We start from the raw sequence: 23031 nt of genomic DNA on the forward strand, positions 1-23031 counted from the left end.
AGGAGCTGGTCCGCAGTAAAAGTATCGCCTAACTTTGGAAAGGATGCCAAGCTTTTCGCAGCGGTTTTCACCAAGGCCTCGATGTGACCCCCAAAGTTTAGTTTGGAAGAAAAGTGCGAATATTTAGCGGTTTTTTTTGTCTTAGTTTCTGGCAGGTGTTATTAAAAGGGTTATGCGTAGGGTTAAATTTTTATGAAAATAAAGACAATACCGATGCTTAATTTCGCGTGATTAAAATTTACGCAATTTTCTTTCTGTTGTGCTTATAAACGTGGGATGCTACTGGCGTTTGACCGAGCGGTCAAAACGCTCGAATATTCGTCCTTAAAACAAGTGTAGCTGAAAGGTGGTGGAAAATAGAAAGAGGCACATAACAGAAATAAACACGACTAAATTGGCACAGGTGTGAGGAAATTCAAAGCCAGAGCAAAAAGCATGAGCTTTTTCTTACAGCATGAGTGGTGTTTGTGGAACGGAATAACCACACCTGGCGGTAGGCGTTACACTCACCCAGAAGTGCAACCTGCGCTATAGAGAACCGCCGTAGGACCACCTCAGCCGAGTCACAGAGGGAAAAAACCAGCCCGCACAGTGCGCCACAGCGGCAATGCGGAGACATTTTGAGCGAACGTTTATAGGTACACAGGCATATAGGATCTTTTCCATACCTGTGTTTTGACTTTTGTTGATTAAATTTTGCACTTTGTTAATTGTTTTGGGTTAAATTACAACAATTATCACTTTACAGGTGTTTCATTTATCAAATTAACAAAAAAAATACAATTCATTTACTCAGTACCGAAAAGTACCGAAATCCCGGGAATTCCCGGTTCTGCCCCAGTACCGAAAATCTCCAGTCCCGGTTCTGGAAATGGTACCGGTACCGCATGCCCTATGTGTTACCTGTTTTTTACATCTCATAAAATAAGTGATGTGCCTCAAACGGTAATCATCGAAAAGTTACGGTAAATACTTATGTTATACGTATACAGGGTGGAAAATCGAATGCCACATGGATGGCAACTACCTTAAGTATTGTAAATAACACATTTTGTGTAAGGGAGACTTTCCTTCGTTTTTAAAACAATAAAAACTGCATTTAATGATTTATGAAAAATCGCTTGCCTCAGTCGGGACTCGAACCGGTCAAATGTGACAAAAATAATGTGCTGTATTTTATGATGCAGATCGAAAGGGTTACTGATAAGGTTCATTTTCTCTAAATAACAATACAATCAGAATAACGGAAGGGCATGAAAATTGTAAACGAAAAATAAAACACACAAAATAAAACAATATTCATTTAATAACCTTACTAAAACCTTTCTAACTAAAGTAGTTGTTCAAAATGAGCCCCGTTTTGGCGTTTGCATAAATTTAATCTTTTGAGGAATTGTCTTTATTTTGCTTGTATTCCAGGGATTACGTCTTAATTCACGTGACGGGTGAAATCAAATTTAAAAGGTAATTGTTAGTTTTTCATGGCCTTTCCGTTATTCTGATTGTAATTTGTTATTTAGAGAAAAATGAACCTTATCAGTAACCCTTTCGATCTGCATCATAAATACAGCACATTATTTTTTGTCACATTTGACCGGTTCGAGTCTCGACTGAGGCAAGCGATTTTTCATAAATCCTTAAATGCAGTTTTTATTGTTTTTAAAAACGAAGGAAAGTCTCCCTTACACAAAATGTGTTATTTACAATACTTAAGGTAGTTGCCGTCCATGTGGCATTCGATTTTTCCACCCTGTATAATGTTAAGATATGAATGGATCTGTGTCGTACTAACACACGTGGGCACTTAAATATTATGTGGACATTCATTAGTATTATGGTGGCCACATTATTTTTACATTTGTCATTTCATACTCTCACTTTAGTATCTTGGTTTAATAAATAGAGTATAGCAGATGTCAAAAAACAGGTAAAAAGAAAATCACACGAAATGAACAGGAGCGTTGCGTCTGCTCGTTGTTCAGTTCGTCTATCAGCAGCTTAATGGTCACCCAAGTGCATCTGATCTATAAAAATAATACTAACACCAAATTGAGAAATACAGTTCAATAACTTACAACTATTTTGGCCAAATTATTGCACAAATTTATGCTAAAACTAATCTAAATACAGATAATTTCAATGGCATTTTTATGACACTTGAATTATACATAATTTCACTTTACACTAACTATGTGTCCAAGCTCACTGGCGAAAGTATGCGATCGAAATTCCAACAATATTAATTTAATTCTTTACTATTTCCAAAAAAAGTGCTTATGGCTGCAAATCAGCACAATCATTTTAAAATTGAAAATTCCCATGAAAGCGAAGCGGAGGCTGCATAATCTGACCAATCACAGTAACGAAAATAGCTACGTCAGTGCCGGTGCCACATTCCAAAGGGCAGGGCGAGACGTCGATTCCAACTAATGCGATTGGTTGAATTCTGCCGCCTCCGCTCCGCTTCCATACAAGCAACTCTTCATTTGGTCCTTTTATTTCATTGTAAATTATACACGATGATTTTTAATTTGCGTATTTTATTTTTAATTTCAACCACATTGGAGTCCATCCAGTGGAATTCAGTGGTTATTGATTTTCAGCAACATCATATCTTTAGACCTCACCTATTGAAGGGTGACATCTAATGGCATATTTTGTAATGCCCGAAGCTTATTTATTACGCATAACAGGTTTCGCATAATTTATTTACGCCGAATCTTAAACTTGCCGAAATTTAGTTCGGCATAATTCTTTATAAGCCGAATGATTGTTTACCGGAATATTATATTACCTAGCATAATATTAATAAGTATGGCCGAATTTTAGTATGCATAATATTGTGTAGCATATATATGTACGTAATTTAGCAGAATTTTAATAGCCCGAAATCCTGTCCAAATCTATGTCCGAAAATAATTAAGTTCTATTCCTTGATTATTGTTAATAATGGTAGGTAAATATATGCTCAAAAGAAAATAAGGGCCACGCGAATTTTACGGGTGAAGCGAAAATACTAATAAATATAAATCTTTATAACATTCCTTGTCTAAAAATGGTCTTATTAATACAACATAACACAGAACAAATACTTTTCATTCAATGAAATGTATTCAATTAAAAACCCAAACATATTTTGATTTAAATTTAGCGGTAAACTTCAAGTGGCCCTTATATTCTTTTGAGTAGTATATAAAACGATAAATAGTAAAACAATATAATTATGACTAGAAAAATTAGTTATAAGGTTAAGTTAGAATTGTATTTGTAACGGAACGAACAGCCACCAGTAAGAGGCACGGGCTTAAAAAGTAGGGACGGGGGGGGCGAAGCGCAATTAACAAACATAATCCACCCCTTTTAACCAGGATAGGTTCGTTAGTTACCTTATGTACCTCAAATCAAAAATAGAAGCCCCGCCAAGCGGGGCTTCGTCGACTTTGTAACAGTCATGTCCGCGCGTTATAAAAACACTACCACCCACTAGTTACTAAGAGAAGATAGAAAGATAAAAAACTTTAGTAACCAACTTTCTGCGTAACTAATTTATGCGTAGGTAAGTAATTTTCTGCCTAAACAATATTCGGAATTCGCAAATTATGCGTAAAGCCATTCGGCGCACATTGGTTACCTATTTGTAAAAGAATTATGCGTAATATGCGAAGACAGTTTCGGCACAAATACTATTATGCGTAAACAGATAATGAAAAATGGAATTATGACATAAAAAAATATGCGTAAACAAGGGGAGCCCCTGTTGAATTCAGTTTTAGCTGTTGATAAAAATTTCCCAACGCCTGATATCAACGATTAAAAATTATCGCGTAGTATTAGGCCATTTTGGCAAAACTATCGGGATCCTGGTTTTCGTTGAAAATATTTTTCCCAAATGTTTGATATGGACGAACGATTTACTTAAAAAACGATAATGTAAACTATTCAGGATATATTTCAGGATTATCCTGTACAACCGCAACCCTAGAGCATGGGTTAGTTTTACAATCATGAAATATTCGTTCGTCCATAATATGCAAACAGATGGTGAATGAATAATTTAGTAAAAATACTTTCGGCGTAAAATGAGACAGCGAAAAAAATCATATTTATCACAACAATACACAATAATAAAATCTTATCTTTTATAACAAAGACAAGTCATTAAGTTGTGAATTTCCGCAAACAGAGAAATAACAAATCTTTTCATTGGAAAAGTTGAGCATTCAGTTTATTACCCTTTCCATCAGAGACGTGCGAGGATGTGTTGCGAGGAACGTGTTTTTAACCCCCGACGCAAAAAGAGGGGTGTTATAAGTTTGATCGCTGCGTGTGTCTGTGGCACCGTAGCTCGTAAACGGGTGGACCGTTTTTTTTTTATCTTTATTTATTATGGAACTTTGATCAAACGATAATGAATATGTCAGTTCCCAAAGGCCTTAACTATAAAGGGTGGACCGATTTGAATGCGGTTTTTTGTATTTGAAAGCTGGTTTTCCAGCAATGGTTTTCAGACATGTTTCATCAAAATCGGTTTAGCCGTTTTTGAGATATTGAACTATGAAGTGACAAATTCGGGGGTATTCCAACTTTTTTCATGAACCAATTTCGATTGGTTCATTTACCTGTCCTCGTTCCGCTCAGCTGTTTCCACTAGAGCTGTGCGGTGCGAGGATGAAATGAAGCGTCTCTATTGGGTAATGAAAAACACATTTCTCGCAACACATCCAAGCACATCTCTGGTTCAAACGCAGCCTAACAGATCTTGTGAATAATGTTTTGCCATTTGTATTTTGCTGGAAAAGTTTGTATTTGTCTTGCTCTCTCAACTAGTTTACTGAGGCTTATTAGGAGCGTTTATACCTGCTGAGCTAGCAATGTTACATTTTCGTTAGTTTTTCTCGATTATTCCATAAAAATTTAATGAAAATTAAAAATGTAATCTAGAACTCAAGTTAATGTGTCTACTGCAATAAAAGTCTATCATGCATAATTATTGGAGTAGACACATTAACTTATATATTAAGAACAGTTCTATCAGACCACATATTTAATTTTCTTTCAATTTTTATGGAATAATCGAGAAAAACTAACAAAAATGCAACGTTGCCAGCTCAGCAGGTATAAACGCTCTTAAGAAGGATTATACGCATAGCTCCTTCATCTGGTAAAGGAACTAGTGCAAAAATCCGCGTGTTCCATCTATCCCTACCGCTATATCCCCCATGATAGAGATATGTGGAATATTTTTCTTTTCTTCCCCACCGGTAGTGATATTATTCCATAGTCAACGCAATAGTTCCTGAAAGCAAAATAAATACAAATATATCCGAACATGATCCGAGAATGCCTCTATCTCTCAACAAACACGATGGCAAAACATGATCCAATAGAAGTGTAGCCCCCTCCCACTGTCAGGTCCCTACCCGGGCGGCCAGCCCATCTGCCGCCCCCCAGCACGTGCAGGTGCAAGTGGTAGACGGACTGAGCGCCGGCGCGGCCGTTGTTGACCACAGCCGCCAGCCGAGCGGCGCGCGCGCGCGCCGCCAGCGCGCGCGCCACAGACATCAGGTGCCCCAGCAGCTGGAACAGAACACGGGTTTATTATTATTATTATTATTGAAATGATACACTAGCAGCTCTTAGAGCTGATGCGTGTACATCACTGCACTTGTGTTTTTAGTCTCTCTTCTTTAAGTATTTTGTCTAGTCTACTTTTAAAACTGTTCACTGAAGGTGCACTTATCACAAGTTCTGGGAGAGCATTCCACGAGTTAACAACACGATAGGGTAAGAATGTTTCCTAGGGTTGCTTGCACTTGGTTGCTTAATCAGTCTCAAGGAATGTCCCCTCAAACGAGTATTTCACTAACCCCAAAAAGGTTTTGATGCTTGGAGCATTGTACAGGTTGTTTGTTACAGGCTTGGTTGCCTAGCAGCTGGAAGGTAGACAAAACGTTTTCAACCCTGACGTAAAAAGAGGCGTGTTATAAGTTTGACCGTTATGCTTGTCTGTGTCTGTCTGTGTGGCACCATAGCTCTTAAAGGAGTGGACCGATTTGAATAAGGTTAGGGGTCTAAACATGTTTTGTCAAAATCAGTTCAACCGTTTTTGAGATATTGAAGTTTGCAGTTTCAGTCGGGGTTTTTTCAATTAATGTTTCTGTGCCAAGCTTAGTTGGCACTAGTTGGCCTTACAGCTGGAACTTTACCACGAGCTTTGCGGTGAAGGAAAACATCGCGAGGAAACCTGCACAAACCAGCGAAGCAATTCAATGGTGTGTGTGAAGTACCCAATCCGCACTGGGCCCGCGTGGGAACTAATGCCCAAGCCCTCTCATTCCAATGGGACCATTCCTGTGGGACGTATATAGGCTGGGATGAATGAGTATACAACCATCAGCTTTCATTCACCAAGGCAAATAATCAGCCATTAGCTGTAACGTGGTATCGCAACAAACATTAACAAAACTAAATTAGCCCATTAAGAGATAACGGAGGTGTGCTCAGGAATGCAGAGATAGTGGACTAGCTGTTTGATTAGAGATAAAGCGGATGACGGCATTGTGTTGACACAGACACAAATTGGGTATAGCGGGTTAGTATCATCATCCCAGCCTATAGACTGCTGGGCACAGGCCTCCTCTCAAAATGAGAGGGCTTGGGCCGTTTCCAAGCAGCCCCAGTGCAGATTGGGAACTTCACACAGATTGAATTACTTCGCAGGCATATGCAGGTTTCCTAGCGATGTTTTCCTTTACCATAAAGCCTGTGGTAAATTGCAAATGTATTGCACTAAGATTCTCACAATAATTACTGTGGAATTTCATGTGATAAATATCACAACAAAAAAAATTTGCTGCACAAAGCATTAAGACTACCATAATAAGTTGAGGTGCAAACTGGATCAGAATGCATTCTGATTAAATTCAGCTGCTATACAAAACTGAATAGACAAATGGAAATCTTAATTATGCACATTTTAAAAAGTGCATTTTTCAAATTATGAGATTCAGGCAGCAAACTTAATAATGCCTCGTTCAACGAACTAAGAATGAATACTGGCCACAATGACTTCAAAAGCTTCTAAAGTTTCAAATTACTTTTTCTCATTTGTTTATTTTTACATTTGAACTCAATCTTATCATCACTTTGTGTGTGGTTAATATTAAATATTTTTTATCACAAAAAAAACTTTCATTTCACACTATTTTGACTCAGATATGTCACTCTAATTTGCCTAACGATTTTTATTTTGATATACTGTACAATTTACAAACCACAAATCTCTCAATTTACTAAACCACACAGGAATGAACAGTAAGATAGTAAATATTGGGACCTACTGCAAGCGAATGAAATGGGCAAGTTAGTCAAACTACTTTGAAACTCATCTCGCAGTTCAAAATCATCTGGTACCTAATAAATAATAAATAAATATAATGGGACAAATTGACACCAATTTACCTAGTCCCAAACTAAGAAACACTTGTACTATGGATACTAGGCAACAGATAAACACACTTATATAGATGAATATAAACTTAAAATACATATTAAACAACCAAGACCTGAGCACAAACCTTCATATTGTCACTACTTTTAAAAAACTTGTAGCTCAAAGTAGATAATTTTTCTGTGAACTTTATAGACATTACATCAAGGTTCAATTTTGTTGACATATTGATTTTAGATACGAGATTTTTTCAAAGTAGTGACGATATTAGGTATTCATACAAAAATATGTGCTTCAACCAGGGATTAAATCCAGCACTTGAAGCTTCATGGTCATTTTCTCTAACCACTTGGCAATCCAGCCGTCGTAATAGTGCAGAATAGGCAAACAATTACCTCTTTGTCACTTTCTTCAGCGTCCTGCAGCCGCGGTATTCTCCGTTTCGGGATCACGAGGAAATGCACCGGCGCCTGCGGCGCGATGTCGTTGAACGCCAAACACAAATCGTCCTCGTAAATAATGTCGGCTGAGATCTCCCGGGACAGGATCTTGTCGAATATAGTCGGCCCCGGCGTCGCTACGCTCTGCGTTTGAGCGCGCTTCACTTCGTCACTGTACGGCCGACGGACCGCGAACGCTGACCCGCGGGATATATCGTAAATGTTCGTCGGATAGCTCTTCCGGCAACGGAATTTCAAAGCCCGCTGGAGAACTTTGTTGAACATTTTGGGAATTAATTCATGAAGATGTAAAATGCGTACTATTATTTCGGAGTTTGACGTTTGTTTGACGTTTGTGGAATTTCATGAGGCGTTTTTTTTGGGTGTTATTGTTCGTTAGGTCGTTCGGCTTCCTGTTTGTGATTTGTTGTTTGAATATTGTATGTGGGTAAATAATAAAATCAGCCCAGGGGTTCAGTACAAAATTGAAAGTAGGACGTCATTATATTTTTGGAACAAAGAAGCAAATGTGGTGACGCCGATCCACGCGCCCCGACCTACATCATCTCGGTCAGCTGACACGAAGACCGGCGCCGCACATATGGGAAGGGATGTAACTCAGATTTCTATATGATTGTTAGAAAGGCAAATTGCTGGTTATAACAAGTGCAAGTTCATACCTTTATATATTATTCCCGCGCAGTTATCATGCCATATGTATGGCTCAAAGTAAGCTCTTGAACTCTCAAGACATCGTACTACATCTGCTTCGCTAATGTTTGGTCTTTAGATCTCTATGCTCCCGTCACCTCCTGTGGAAGTAATACAACACATGACTCTCTGACTAGAGAGCCACATGTCCATGGCAACAATGCCTTGACATAATTCGTTCCTTACACTTTAGGTGGTCAGCAACCTGACCGATACTGAAAGTTGGTGTACAGATTACTTTAAACAGTGCCTTTGTAGCTTTGTGTGCTAAACCATAACTCCAAGCACCATTCTTTTGCCGTCACCTGGCGACCCTTCAGCCTTCACCTGGCTTGGCATACAGCCTTCATGTCCCATAAGGCGAATTTACCGTATATCGCGGCACATAGAACATTACCTGCAATAACGTACGCCACGCATAAGCCGCGAACTCGAACCCAGTTCCAAGTAACTGACCAGTTCCGGCGCGTTCAGTATGGGACTTAATCAACCTAGAATTCTCGAGAAAACAGGGAAACCTTTCATTTAAACAGGGTATTCATAAGCGTGCTTGGCAATGCTAAGCACACAAAGTTTATCTTAGCGTTCGGAATAACTAATCCCGTAGTAGCTTGATAGCTCCGATAAGTACGAAGTAAAGCGCATACAAGTACGCATGAAGTAAAAGATGAAATTTAGCAAGGAACAAACTATGCTAGATACTTAGCTCTTAGGAAGTTGCAGCTGCTTCACCAGCTGCTATTACAGACGTTATTACTTTTCAACTAATAAAATTATACTGAATATTAGTGCTTGTGAGAAAAACTTTGACATTTAAATTAAACGGTTCCTAAGTCCTAACCACAGACAATATTCATAGACAAGATAACCATAGATAAAGCGTTTACCTCTTTCGTGAGTCGGAGCTCACGACACTCCGACGAGGAAGCTAGTTAGAGTGTCGTCATCAAGTCGCGAGTCCACTCCCTGATCTTCTCCAGGGCTCGAACTGCAGCTCGGCGTTTCTTATCCTGTTCCACCTCCGTCGACTGCTCTCCGTCGCTCATGTCCAGGTCATTACTCAAGGCATAATCATAACTTATATCCATGTCATCTGTCATATCCAAATGTTTATCGGTCACATCCATATTCGTATCCATGTTATCTGTGATATCCAAACGTCTATGGGTCACATCCATATTCGTATCCATCTTAGGAATCGTTTCTACCCTAGTGTGTTCAGTGGGTGTTAACTGAGATCTGAATTCGTCTACTTCAATCCTGTCCTTAATCACAGTAGCTGGAATACTGATTGATTCTCCGTTGTCTTCATCTTGAGCTTCGAGTCTGTTTGAAGTTTCCGTGTCTTGAAGAATGTTATGTGGCTGATCGGTGACGTCTGTTTCTAAAGGGTACAAATGAGCAATGGATCGTGTGAACACCTTATCACCTACTCTCACCTTCGCTACTCTGCATAGTCCGTCAGGTCCCTTAACGAGAGAGATGATTTTCCCCACTTTCCATCCTTATGAGAATTATTATATCTTTCACGTAAACTCTCGTCTCCAAGCCGTTATTAGGTCTTTCTTGGTCGTGGTACCTTGTACTAGTTCGTGCTCCTGCGACGTTTCCAATCCAGTATCCGATGATGCTGAAACATTCAACTGATTCATGTCTAACTCTGAAGATGCAGTAACCGAATGATCTATATCCGCAGGACCCTCCGCGGCCACAAGCGAAGTGTCTATCATCCTTAGGTTTTTGTTATTCTTAATCTCCTCTATCCGTCTTGAAACAAATGGTGTCAATAGCTTATGTGAGTTGTACCAGTCAATGACAATCTTGCTGACTGTCCACAAGAATAGCCGAGTAACGTTAATTTTGATAAATCTAAGCAGATAGATCTTCCGTTTTGAATAATTCAGGGCATATGGCTTGATTGTGCGAGTCGAATTGTCCGCAATGTGGACATTTTAATTTCCTTTCCTTGCACTGCTTGGCAAAATGGTTTAGGCGAAAACATTTAAAGCATCGGTTGTTAAGCTTTTGTTTTCTCTCTTCTAAGGTTTTGACTTGCTTACATCGATCGGTATAGTGTTGTCCTTGGCAAAAGAAACAGCTATACATGCTCCTTTTGCTATCAAAACGTCTTCTATCATTTTCTGGTTCGTATCTCCTTTTATGAGGTCTACTGTCCTTGTTGAAGTTGGAATTCACTGAGCTGTGGCATTGAAATGTTTGTTTACTCCTGTTAAATTTCTGATTATTATGTCTTGCATTGATGAATTGTCTGTTACCATTATTTGATACATTATTCACATGTAATGTCTCCGCTGTATACTGAGTACTTTCTTTCAATGATTGTTCAGAGAAGATTCTACTGGCATCTTCTCGTGCAGTAATAATAACTGCTAGCTGTTTTCTTAAGTCCTCAATTGATTCGGCCTTTACTTTCATTTTAATCTCATATATAATGTCCTCTGGAAATTTCTCCATTATCATAAATCTGAGATGATTATGACTAATATCCTCTCCCAGCGAATGAAGAACTCTAATATGTCTCTCTATTTCGTCTAATGTCTTCCGACAATCTTCAATTTTCTCTGCCTTTTGATTTTATATAATGTGGAATAATGAGCGTCAATGATTAGATCATCTTTGCCATATCTCTCCTTTAAAGTAGATATCGCGATTCCGTAATTCTTGTTGGTAGTATCCAAACCCTAAAAATTTACCATTATTTTACCCAAATCAGTATTTGGGTTAAAATTAAAAATAAGCCTTTTTTTATCGACTTCGAGTTGGATTAAACCTTGTAGAACCTAGATCTAGATGGAACCCTTCCTTGGAATAGTGGTGGCGTCAAACGATTTTATTATTTATTCATAGCCTCAACCTCAAACCTCCTCAACTTCAAAAACTATAAAACAGGGTTTGAATATGGTTTCAATAAGGTTTCAATAAATAAAACTATTTTAATCGACCTTTTTATGTTTTTATCTGGCTTTGGGATTTATCGTTTGATTTCGGTCTATAATAAATACAAACTTTTTGATTCAACGCTGTTCGCGAAAATGCGATTTTGTAAGAAAATACATCTCGTTACTGTCATACGAAAGAAAAATAAAATACCTACCTACTAGACTAGAAAATTGAATAAAAAGCGTTGTTTATGTGATAAAAAATGCATATTTAACCAAATTTACTGCGTAAATAAACTTGCGACGCTCATATTACACTTACACGAGGCCGCTTCAAGAATGCCCTGTCAGCAGTGACGCAAAATACTCAGTTTTCATTGAACAATTCGTAATGCAAAACACGTGAGCGGCGGTGCCGGCGTTTTTAGCGTTTTTACCATGGCTTCGGAGTGTCCAGAAGTGAAGGAGGAGGAGGAGGAAGACGAGGAGTTGGAAGAGGATATCCTGTGGGCCGACCTGTTCGCTGGAGACGAGGTCAAGCGGGAGCTCATGCTGGGCCCCGATCTGAATCAGGCGGAGTATTTAGAGCTGGACTTTGATAAGCTACCAGGTAGGTTGCTGACTATATTTTTTCATTATAAAAAAAAAATCTAATTCAAATCTAAACGGTTTATGTCAATAACATTTTCCATATTAACTTGACTAACCTTAAGAGTGTCGCCAGCCGATGGCCCAGGGGGGGGGGGGGCAAGTTGATATGGAGAAAAGTTTGACTTGTAGGTTTCGGTTGCGACGTAGATGATCGATCAAGCAAGTCTAGTCAGACTTAGGACTGGTTTGGTTGCTTTACATTTGGCAAATTTTTTTAGAATCTCTGGGGGGGGGGGGGGGCGCCGTCCCTCCCTGCTCACCCCTAGAGACGTATAGTGATACCTACACTTTGTTAGAAAAATATTTGCAACACATACTATTAGCATACTTAGGAGATGAGCCACAATTAAATTGCCTTGAAACTGTCACAATTCCTAACTTTTAATACATTTGTACCCCATAAAATTCATATTTTTAACCCCCGACGCAAAAAGAGGGGTGTTATATATAAGCTTGACCGCTATGTGTGTCTGACTGTGGCACCGTAGCTCTTAAACTGGTGGACTGATTTGAATGCGGTTTTTTTTATTTGAAAGCAGGTTTTCTAGCTATGGTTTATAGACAAGTAGCATCAAAATCGGTTCAGCTGTTTTTGAGATATTGAACTTTGAAGTGACAAAGTCGGGGGTTATCCAACTTTTTGTTGCTTAGGTCTTTTATTATTAGTATCTTTTATTTCGTTTTTAACCTCCGCCGCAAAAAGAGGGGTGATATAAGGTTGACTGCTACGTGTGTCTGTCTGTCTGTGGCACTGTAACTCTTAAACGGGTGGACCAATTTAAATGCGGTTTTTGGGGTTCCATAGCCAAAATGGCAAAAATGGAACCCTTATAGTTTCGCCATGTCTGTCTGTCTGTCCGTCCGCAGCTTTTCTCAGGGACTATCAATGCTAGAAAGCTGTAATTTTGCACGGATATATATATAAACTATGCCGACAAAATGGTACAATAACAAAATTAAAAAAAAAAAAAATCTAGCGTACCGTACGTACCGTTGACGTAAAGTGGGGGTGATTTTTTTTTCATCCTACCTTGTAGTGTGGGGTATCGTTGAATAGGTCTTTTAAAACCATTAGGGGGTTGTTAAAACGATTTTTCGATTCAGTGATTTGTTTACAAAATATTCAACTAATTTACATTAAAATCGAGCGTCCCTCCCCCCCCCCCCCCCTTCTAAAAACTAAACCGGTGGGTGGAAATATTTGAAAAAAAAAATCAGGATGGACAAAATACGAAATCCCTAGAAAAATATTATATATTTTTTTCGTAATGGCTAGGAACCCTATTTCGGCTATAATATATATTTGATTGTAAAAGCGTGGGGCAGCTTCCCAGGAAGTTAGTATAGTATTTGTTAACAAGAAAGTCTTTCCTGTTCCAGCGCCCCACGCTTTTACAATCAAATATTATAATTAAAAGCACATAGTTTTCACTTCAGCCCAGAAATAGAGACAACTTGAAGGCTCAGGCCTAAAATGTCTGTTTTCCTAAAATGTACAAGTCTCAAAACGTCTGCGTTTTCACAATGTTAGCACTTCTATTTTGTCAGCTTTCTCGAAATGTCTGCTATTTAAAATGTGTACAATCTCAGGAAGTCGCCTATGCATAATGTTTACATTCCTATAATATTAGCATTAACATAATTTCTGCTTTCCCGTTATGTTCACTTTTTTAAATAGACTATAGTCTTGTTATGTTTGTTTTCCCATGTCTGCTTTTTAATATTTTTCGTTCTCAACCGGTTTCGTACCCAAACGAAGGAATTTTCGTACTTTAGTTTCTTACTAAAATCAATGCTAAAAAAATCCGAAAGTAACTCAGTCTGTCTGTCTGTTACTCTTTCACGGCTAAACCGCTGAACCGATTTAGATGCAATTTGAAGACCATGATTGGAGACATATAAGACTTTTCTGGAATGCCAACGTTATAAGAAGGCGGATATTTTGAGGTTGCAGACATTTTGAGAATAAGCACTTTCTGAAAAGCGAACATTACACAAAAACTGCCATTCTTGGAGGCAGGCAATTTTAAATATCTGACATTTTGAGAAGCTGACATTATGCAAAAGGCGTGTTGACATTCTGAAAAGCAGACATTTTGCGAAAATACACTTTAGAAAACGGATATTTCAGGCCTGAGCCAACTTGAACGACCCATAATTTAAGATTGGTTTTTTGGAATCTTTTTGTATTTTTTATTTCAATTCCAAATTTTTACTTTTACGGTCATCCCGTAAAACCTAAATTGAAAATACAAACTGAAATATAGATGCACAGAAAAAACAGAAAAATAAGACCATCACTGGGAATCGAACCCAGGTCCTCGGTAATCCGTACCGCGTGCTATACCGCTACACCACTGATGGTCAACGGTACCGACACGAATTTCCCCTATGCACCTCATATCTCAGCTTGTTTGTTTCTTACTTAGTCACTTAAGCAGTGACGCTAGCGACATCTATACCGTAGCCCTCATCGAGAAACTTTTTCGGCACTCCATTGGAACTAACCGCTCACCCGGACAAGAGATATCGTTACTAAGCAATCAAATTAAGATTGGTTTTTTGGAATCTTTTTGTATTTTTTACCCCACCCAAAATTGGGTTTTTGACCCATAATTTATTTTTTGTTTTTACGTGCATTTATAAAAGCGTGCTTTTCTAGTGTTTTTTAAACTATTAATTTTTAACCCCCCAAGCAAGGTATCTATTACGTCAGTGCTGATGTTCTCTAAAATTACCGTGCAACATAACACATTCTAGCTCAACTTGCTAATTTGAAAGTCCTATCCTCAGCTAAAGTACCAATTATCATCTTCCAGTTTTCCATGGGTTCGGGGCAGACACAAGCCTCGCAGAGTCCAAGACAGGAGACGTTGCGACCAACGAGTTCCTCGAAGAGCCACAACTACCGGGGCTCAAGCCTCATTCCTACGTGATCAGTGAAGAAAAGGTCCCCCTCAAACCTTGCTACGTTAAACTAGAACGCGTTCTCCAAAAGAAGAAATTCAAATGCCCAATATGCGAGAAGCTGTTGAGCGAAAAAAAAGGTCTCTCCCGTCACATCCTCACGCACACACAAGAACAAATTAACACCATCAAAATAGAGAAGAAACCAAGAGGCAAAGGGAAATTCAAATGTCATAAATGCGGGCAGAGGCTGTCTCGGAAAGACGGTTTGGTGAGACATCTTAAGATCCACGCGAAGCGGGATCCTTTCGTGAAGCAAGTGTTAAGGAAGATGCCGGAGAAGATTGTGAAGTGCTTTTACGAGTGCGACGTTTGTGGGAGACAGTCGAGTAGGAAGGAGAGTCTGGCGAGGCATCTGGCAGCGCATGAGAAACAGCCGCCTGTGTGTTGCACGGTCTGCAATGAGCCGTTTAAAATAGCTTGGGAGCTCATGGAACACATGAAGGTTCATGACGAAGAGAACCTGAAGGCTTCTGATGATGCCTTGGGAGACGCAGCTGTAAAGTCTGGGATCAAATCTGATGATGATACCGATGTAATTGATGATAAGTTGTTGAAAATTGAAGAAACTGTTGGAAGCAGTGAAGATGATATAAATAATGATGATGATGAAATACGTGAAGGTGAGCCTGTGCTGGGGCCTAATGAAGAAACATATTACTGTGGGGTCTGCGAGAAACAATTTGAAAATATGTCCCAGCTGGGGGATCACCAATGCAAAGGTCCGAAGAAGCCTTTTACTTGCAAAATTTGCAATCTAAAAGTACAGCACAAGTGCCTTTTGGACACACATTTCCGGGTTCACACAGGCGAGAAACCATTTTCGTGTGACATATGCGAGAAAAGTTACAGGACAAAGAGCCAGTTGAGAATACATGAAGTCGTGCACGCAGATGAGAGACCAACGTGTAACATATGCCAGAAGCAGTTTACTCATAATCGATCGCTGAGACGTCACAAGTTACTGCACGCGGGTAAGAAACCAGAGAAACCATATTCATGCAAAATGTGTAAGAAAAAATATAAATCGCCGGGCGAATTAGAAACGCACAATCGCAGTCACACAGGCGAAAGACCTTTCGCCTGCGACGTATGTAAAAAACGATTCCTGCGAAAGAGCGCTTTAGTAAATCATTTATTCACACACTCCGATAAAAGCCGTATTCGTGTGAAATATGCAAGAAACAGTTCCACGACAGCGCTAAATTAAAAGAGCACGGCACTATTCACACAGGACAGAAACGGTACACCTGCGAAGTGTGTAAGAAACAGTTCCGTCTTAATTCCACCTTTGATAACCACAAACGCATTCACACAGGCGAGAAACCTTTTCACTGTGAATTCTGCCCGAAACGGTACAAACAGAGGGCTCATTTAATCCGCCACCGACGGACGCACACAGGCGAGAGGCCCTATGGTTGCAAGTTTTGCGATAAACAATTCACAGATAAATTTATTCTAACATGCCACGTTCGAACGCACACAGGCGAGAAACCGTTCCACTGCGATGTGTGCAACAGACGGTTCGCGACGCTAAACGAATGCACGGTGCACAAACGCGTTCACACAGGCGAGAAACCCTATCACTGTAAAGTGTGTAAGAAACAGTTTGCACGGAGTTCTCATCTAGCTGACCACTTGATATCCCACTCCAATGTGTGGGCGTATACGTGTGATGTGTGCAAGAAGAGTTTCAAGCAGCGCAAGCATCTTTTGAGCCACTTGAAGCAGCACACAGGGGAGAAACCTTACGGCTGTGATGTGTGCGGGCAGAGGTACGCCAACAGCAGCGGGCTGAGTTGGCACAAGCGGCGGCGCCACAGCGATGGATTGACTGCCGCTTTGCCGTGAATATGTAATTAAGTATAAGTTTTATACAGAGGACATTAAGGCTGCGTTTACACCAGAGATGTGCAAGGAATGTGTTTTTCATGAACCATTAAAAACGATTCATTTACCTCGCCTCGCTCCGCCGGGCTGTTTCCACTAGAGATGTGCTGTGCGAGGGATGTGTATGGAGCGTTTGTATTGGTTAGTGAAAAACACGTTCGTCGCACATCTCTGGTTAATCATTCTTTAAAGTGATACAAATTTTGTGTTTCAACATGTTATAGTGGAAACCTGACACTTTATTTATGTTGAGTTGGTTATTGCATTTATTCTCATATACTTATTTACCTTTATTGCAATAAAATACTTATTCTTAGTTTGCTATAATTATATAAGTTGTTAATATTTTCTATACTCGCAACTTTACACTTCTCGATTTCGAACATGCTACAAGTTGCAGGTTTTCAGTATTTAATTAACAATTTGTAATATCGAGTTTATAAACATATGAGCAAAAATTTGATAAAAAATATCTGAAAAATATCTGAAACGAAACTAAGTTTTCGGTTACAAAATACGTCTCGATCGCGTTCGCGTTAAAATCTCAATTTGTATGGAAACACGAACAGCGCCTCTAGCGGAACGTTTGCGATGTTCATGTTTCCATACAAATTGAGATTTTACGTGAACGCGATCGAGACGTATTTTGTAACCGAAAACTTACACTAGGGGAATACAGATATTTTTGATCAAATTTTTTCTCACAAGTTTATGAATTCGACTGTACCTGTTAATGGTGGGCATAATTTGCCCGTCAATTAGTTATGTTATCGGAAATATCGGGCACGTGTTTTTTCTCGCTTCGGAGCAAAATGCACGACACGTAAATTGTAAACAATAGTAAAATCTACAATACGCAAAATGTCCGATTTACATTATCCCAGTAAATTCGTGCCAGTAGCGATAGGTAGGTACACTGCTGGGTCACGATCCAAACGAGACACAAGATCGATCGAGCACCGCAGGGTCATGCTAATGGAACGGTTTTACTGGAATATGTGAACACCAAACAGGCAAAGCAAAAAGTTCATTCGCAAAATGTAGCTACGGTGCGCGAGTTTCACAATAAGTAGGTATGCGTGCGTTGTGTATAAGTACATTTTAGGTATCATCAGCAAAATAAGTGGTCTATCAATCTTTAAACAAGTTCCTCTCAGAGTCAAAATATCTTTATTCAATTTAGGCTATAACAAGCACTTATGAATGTCAAAAAAAATCTACCACCGGTTCGGAAAAACCTCTGTTGAGAAGAATCCGGCAAGAAACTCAACGAGGTATATATATTTTTTTAAACAGATTTACAATATTATCAAATGGTATGTATACATCACAAGTATTTAACACAACTTTATTTTTAACACAGTAGGTTCGCTATTTGAAGGGATCGCTAATGTGGATCGGAATTATTTCCAAATATCCCTGTCCATGATATAATCATTAACTTTATAATACGCCTTAGATATTAATGTCTTCTTGACAATGTTACGTAGGAAATAAATAAAAGACGAGACGACGATGTGTTGATCGGGCGGCCATTTATTGATTAACCATAGACCACATTGAATACAAGAGTAAAGCGCTAAGGGCGCGTTCGGGTGTCTATGTAACATCTCCCTTCGAAAGGGAATACTATTAACAATTAACATGATACTAACTTACGAGTTAGCGTAAGCTATCTAAGACAATTCTTATCAACAGGAACGGAACGTAAGTTGACAGATGACACTGACGTTTAACCCTGCGACGATACTGACAGATAGCATAACCTATAATAACAATCACATAACAATGAACAAAACAATTTATATTACAAGTTTCAGACAAATATCTATCAAACAAATATCTAGTTCAGTAATTAAATTCGTCGTGGAACCTGAGTGGGGGAACGATACGACGGCCGGAGGAAGATGTCGCTGGAGGGTTTGGTATCGACGGACTCGTTAGGTAAGTATTAACATCTGTATCACTACTAATGATGTCTTTGCTTTCAGGTATAGGTGAGGCGTCGAGATGAGGCGTGTGAGGAGGTGACACAGGATGGCTGGTTGGAGATGACTCCGGGACAGGCGGAATATGTTTTGGTTTAAGAATGTGCTGGCGACTACGTCGGAACGTGCCTTCGGGTGACTTTACAACGTAAGATCTGGGCTCTGGACACACATCTGCAATAGTGCCTGGAATCCATATGGAATGTGGTTGTTTTTTGAAATATATGTTTTCTCCTTTCTTAAGAGGGGCCATATCTTTTGAGTGCAAATTGTAATAAAAACTTGAGACATTTTGTTTGTTTTTGATTACTGCATTGTTATTGTTATATATTTTAGGCTTTAGATTTTTATCAGGTACAATCAGTTTTGTTCTCAGAGTTCTAGACATTAACAGTTGTGCTGGGGAACAGTGGCTATTCTCTTTTGGTGTATTCCGATAATGAAGGATAGCTAAATATGGGTCTGACTTATCAGCATGACATTTTTTGAGAATATGTTTAATAGACCCTATGGCTCGTTCAGTCATACCGTTGGACCTGCTCAAATATGGGCTTGATGTTATATGTTGGAATTCCCATTCATGAGCAAAAGCTTCGAATTCTTTGCTGTTAAACGGTGGACCATTATCTGAAATGACAGTTACTGGGATACCATGCCTTGAGAACATGGATTTGAGTTGAGTTATGATATGTTTTGAAGATGTACCAGAGGGTAATAAGGCTAGTTCAATATATTTGGAATAATAGTCAACTACAAGTAGGTATTTGTCCGAGTTAAATTCAAAAATGTCTACACCTATTTTATTCCAAGGTAATGGCTTATAATCATGGTGGATTATTGACTCTTTTTGGTTGCTATTCCTGTATGATAAACAAATGTGACATTGATTGACATATTTTTCTATGTCTGTACACATTTGTGGCCAATAAACTGATTGTTTTGCTAAGCGCAAGCAACTATTAATGCCTTGATGACCAACATGAATGAGTTTAATCATGTCATCCCTTAGTGACATGGGGACAATTATGTTGTTGTTTTTAAAGACAAGACCATCTAATACATGAATATCACTTTTTAAGGGAAAGTAGGGTCTAACATTTAGGGGTGCAGATCGCTTGTGTTCTGGCCATCCATTTTTACAGTAGTTAATTATGGTTAACAAGTCGGCATCCTTAGCAGTGTGCGACTGTAGTTCTTTAAGTTTGGTTGGGCTGACAGACAGGGATTTCATAACTAAGTTAACATGCAGGTCAATATCAGTATCAAGATCAGTCAATGATTGTTCTGGCAAGGCACATCTGGACAGAGTATCTGCTACATACAAATATTTCCCTGGTTTGTATATAACATTTAGGTCATAAGGCTGTAGCCTGAGCATGATACGTTGGAGTCTGGCTGGAATACTGTAAATAGGTTTTTTTGAATAGTGACACAATAGGCTTATGGTCTGTCTCTACAGTACTATGGCGACCATAGATATACTGATGGAATTTTGTACAACCAAACAGTATGGCTAGGAGCTCTTTTTCAATTTGCGAATAGGCTTTTTGGGATTGAGTAAGAGACGCTGAGGCATAGGCAATGGGAATGTTTGTCGTGAGATATTACTGCTCCCATTGCATCTTTAGAAGAGTCAACAGATAAGACAATATCCCTACTAGGGTCATAGTAGATTAAGACTGGAGCCTTGGTGATGAGGTCTTTTAGGTTATTAAACTCTTGTTCATGCTTTTCAGTCCATTCCCAAGCAGTATTTTTGGACAGAAGTGATCTCAATTTGGTGGTATTTTGGGACATATTTTCTATGTAGGCTCCTAAATAGTTGACCATACCCAAAAAGCGCTGAAGTTCTGTAACATTAGTAGGTGGTGGCATATCACAAATGGCTTGCACTTTTTCTTGGTCAACTTTCACACCACAAGAACTGAAAATATGACCTAGGTACCTGACCTCTGTTTTGCAAATGTTTGACTTATCTTTATTAAACTTGATATTTATGTCTCTAGCCCTCTGAAGTACTTTTATAAGTCTATCATCATGCTCTGCCTTGGTTGAGCCATATATAAGCAAGTCGTCCATCATAACTTTGACACCGTTAAGGTCACCAAACCTTTTTGACATTTCAGAATGAAAAATTTCAGGGGCAGCATTAACGCCAAATGGGAGCCTAAGATAACGGTAACGTCCTTGAGGTGTAATAAATGTGCAAAGCTTTGATGAGGAGTCGTCGAGTTCTAGCATGTAGAAACCTTTATTTGCATCCAGTGTTGAGAAGAAATTTGCTCCAACTAGACTAGACTTTATCTCGTCAATCGTTGGAAACTGGTAGTGCGGACGCATTATTGATTCGTTAAGCTTCCTTGGATCAATGCAAAGTCTAAGGTTACCGTTTTTCTTTGAAGTGATCACAATAGGGCTCACCCATTCGGTGGGCTCATCTACTTTTTTTATAATTTGGTCTCTTTCTAAAAGACTAAGTTCAGTTTTTAAACCTTCGAGTAAGCTGAAGGGGACTCTTCTACAGGCATCTACAGATGGTGTCGCATCTGGCTTCAATGTCAGGTGGCATTTGAAGTCTTTGAGACAACCAATACCTTTGAACAGGTCTGAGTATTGTGATAATATATCAGTATTTGTTTTTGGAATGTCTTTTGGATCTGATTCGAATTGGACATTGTGAACTCTTTTAATTAAATTGAGGTATTCACAGCTTTTACGACCAAGAATATTTTGACATGGCAAGTCAATTATGTGGAACAGCAAGTTGAAGTTTTGATTATTGTGTTTAACAAGTACTGAGCATTGGCCCACAGTAGGCAAGACTTCTCCACTGAATGTTGACAGTTTATGAGAACTTTTAGTTATTATATTTAAAGGCAAGCCAAGTTTTTTGAAGGTATTGAAAGATAGCACATTTGTATCAGCACCTGTGTCAAGAAGGACCTTGGTCGGTGTTGAGTTTATGGTTATGGTTGTTTGGTATGGCTCAGAGGATAAGGAAGATAGGAACAGTGAACCCAGAAAGTATTCATCATCATTATTATTAATAGGGCTGTTAGTATTACCTGCATGTTCATCCAATACCATGTTATTTACATAGTGACTACTACGGCAAACTGAGGCAAAATGATTAATTTTGTGGCACTTCCTGCATACTACGCCTATGGCAGGGCAGCGAACGCGATGGACTAGGCCACATTTGTGGCAGGTCTGCGACTTGGATGGTCCATGATGTCCTGGCTGAATTGATGGTTGACGTGACTGGTGGCTTGGCTGTTGACGTGACGGGTGGCTTGACTGTTGACTTGATTGGTAACTTAACTGGTTTTGACGGCTGGGCTGGCGGTAAGATGACTTAATTGCGTTGACTTCCATGGACTTAGTAGCCTCATATTCCATTTTGTGTGTATTTTCTTGCGCTATTATGACGGATCTTGCTATTTCTTTCATTCTTTGATAGGATAAATCAGGCTCTTGTAGTAGGCGCTGGCGAACGTGCGAATTTTCGGAAGACATGTTGGCTATGAAAATATCTCTGATCAAAGACTCCCGCAGGTCATCGAAGTCGCATTCTCGGCTTTTGATCTCTAAATCTGTTATGAACTCATCTATGCTTTCACCTGCCTGCTGGCGCCTTGTAAAAAATGCATACCTGCACATCGTCAAATTTTTCCTCGGTTCAAAATAACTGTCGAAGCATTTCTTCACTTCTTCCAAAGTGCATTTTTCGATGTCTACGTTGAAGGTGTTGAAGATTTCCACGCCTTTAACTCCCATCGAATGTAACAAGATGGCGGTCTTTCTTTTCTCTGGGGCTCTATCCAGGCCTGTCGCGAGCAGATACAGCTCGAACTGTTGCCACCATTTCTTCCACTCCGTGGCGTTATTATTTGACATATCCGACGAAATGTATAACTTGGGCAGAGACGAGTTGAAGGCCTGAGTCGAAGACTGCGACGGCGACACGTGCACGTTTTCTGGCTTGGGATGGGTTGCCTTTGCTTCGTCCATGTTGATGGGCTTGATTTTGTTGC

The 23031-nt window shown here is 39.3% G+C and overlaps 1 protein-coding gene and 2 pseudogenes across 1 annotated transcript; 2 read left to right on the forward strand and 1 right to left on the reverse strand.

The window, feature by feature from the left end:
* Positions 1 to 3337: 3337 nt before the first annotated feature.
* On the reverse strand, positions 3338 to 8254 carry LOC141443841 (uncharacterized HIT-like protein Synpcc7942_1390; annotated as a pseudogene).
* A 3457-nt stretch (positions 8255 to 11711) lies between these two features.
* Positions 11712 to 15988, forward strand: LOC141443718 (uncharacterized). The gene is made up of 3 exons (XM_074109067.1): positions 11712 to 12111; positions 14972 to 15841; positions 15972 to 15988. The coding sequence occupies exons 1-3, from the start codon at positions 11940 to 11942 to the stop codon at positions 15986 to 15988; spliced, it is 1059 nt and encodes a 352-aa protein (XP_073965168.1). The 5' UTR covers positions 11712 to 11939.
* A 5-nt stretch (positions 15989 to 15993) lies between these two features.
* On the forward strand, positions 15994 to 17446 carry LOC141443834 (uncharacterized; annotated as a pseudogene).
* The last annotated feature ends 5585 nt before the right edge of the window (positions 17447 to 23031 follow it).

This window comes from Choristoneura fumiferana, chromosome 28 (genome assembly GCF_025370935.1).
Source record: "Choristoneura fumiferana chromosome 28, NRCan_CFum_1, whole genome shotgun sequence".
Taxonomy (NCBI): domain Eukaryota; kingdom Metazoa; phylum Arthropoda; class Insecta; order Lepidoptera; family Tortricidae; genus Choristoneura; species Choristoneura fumiferana.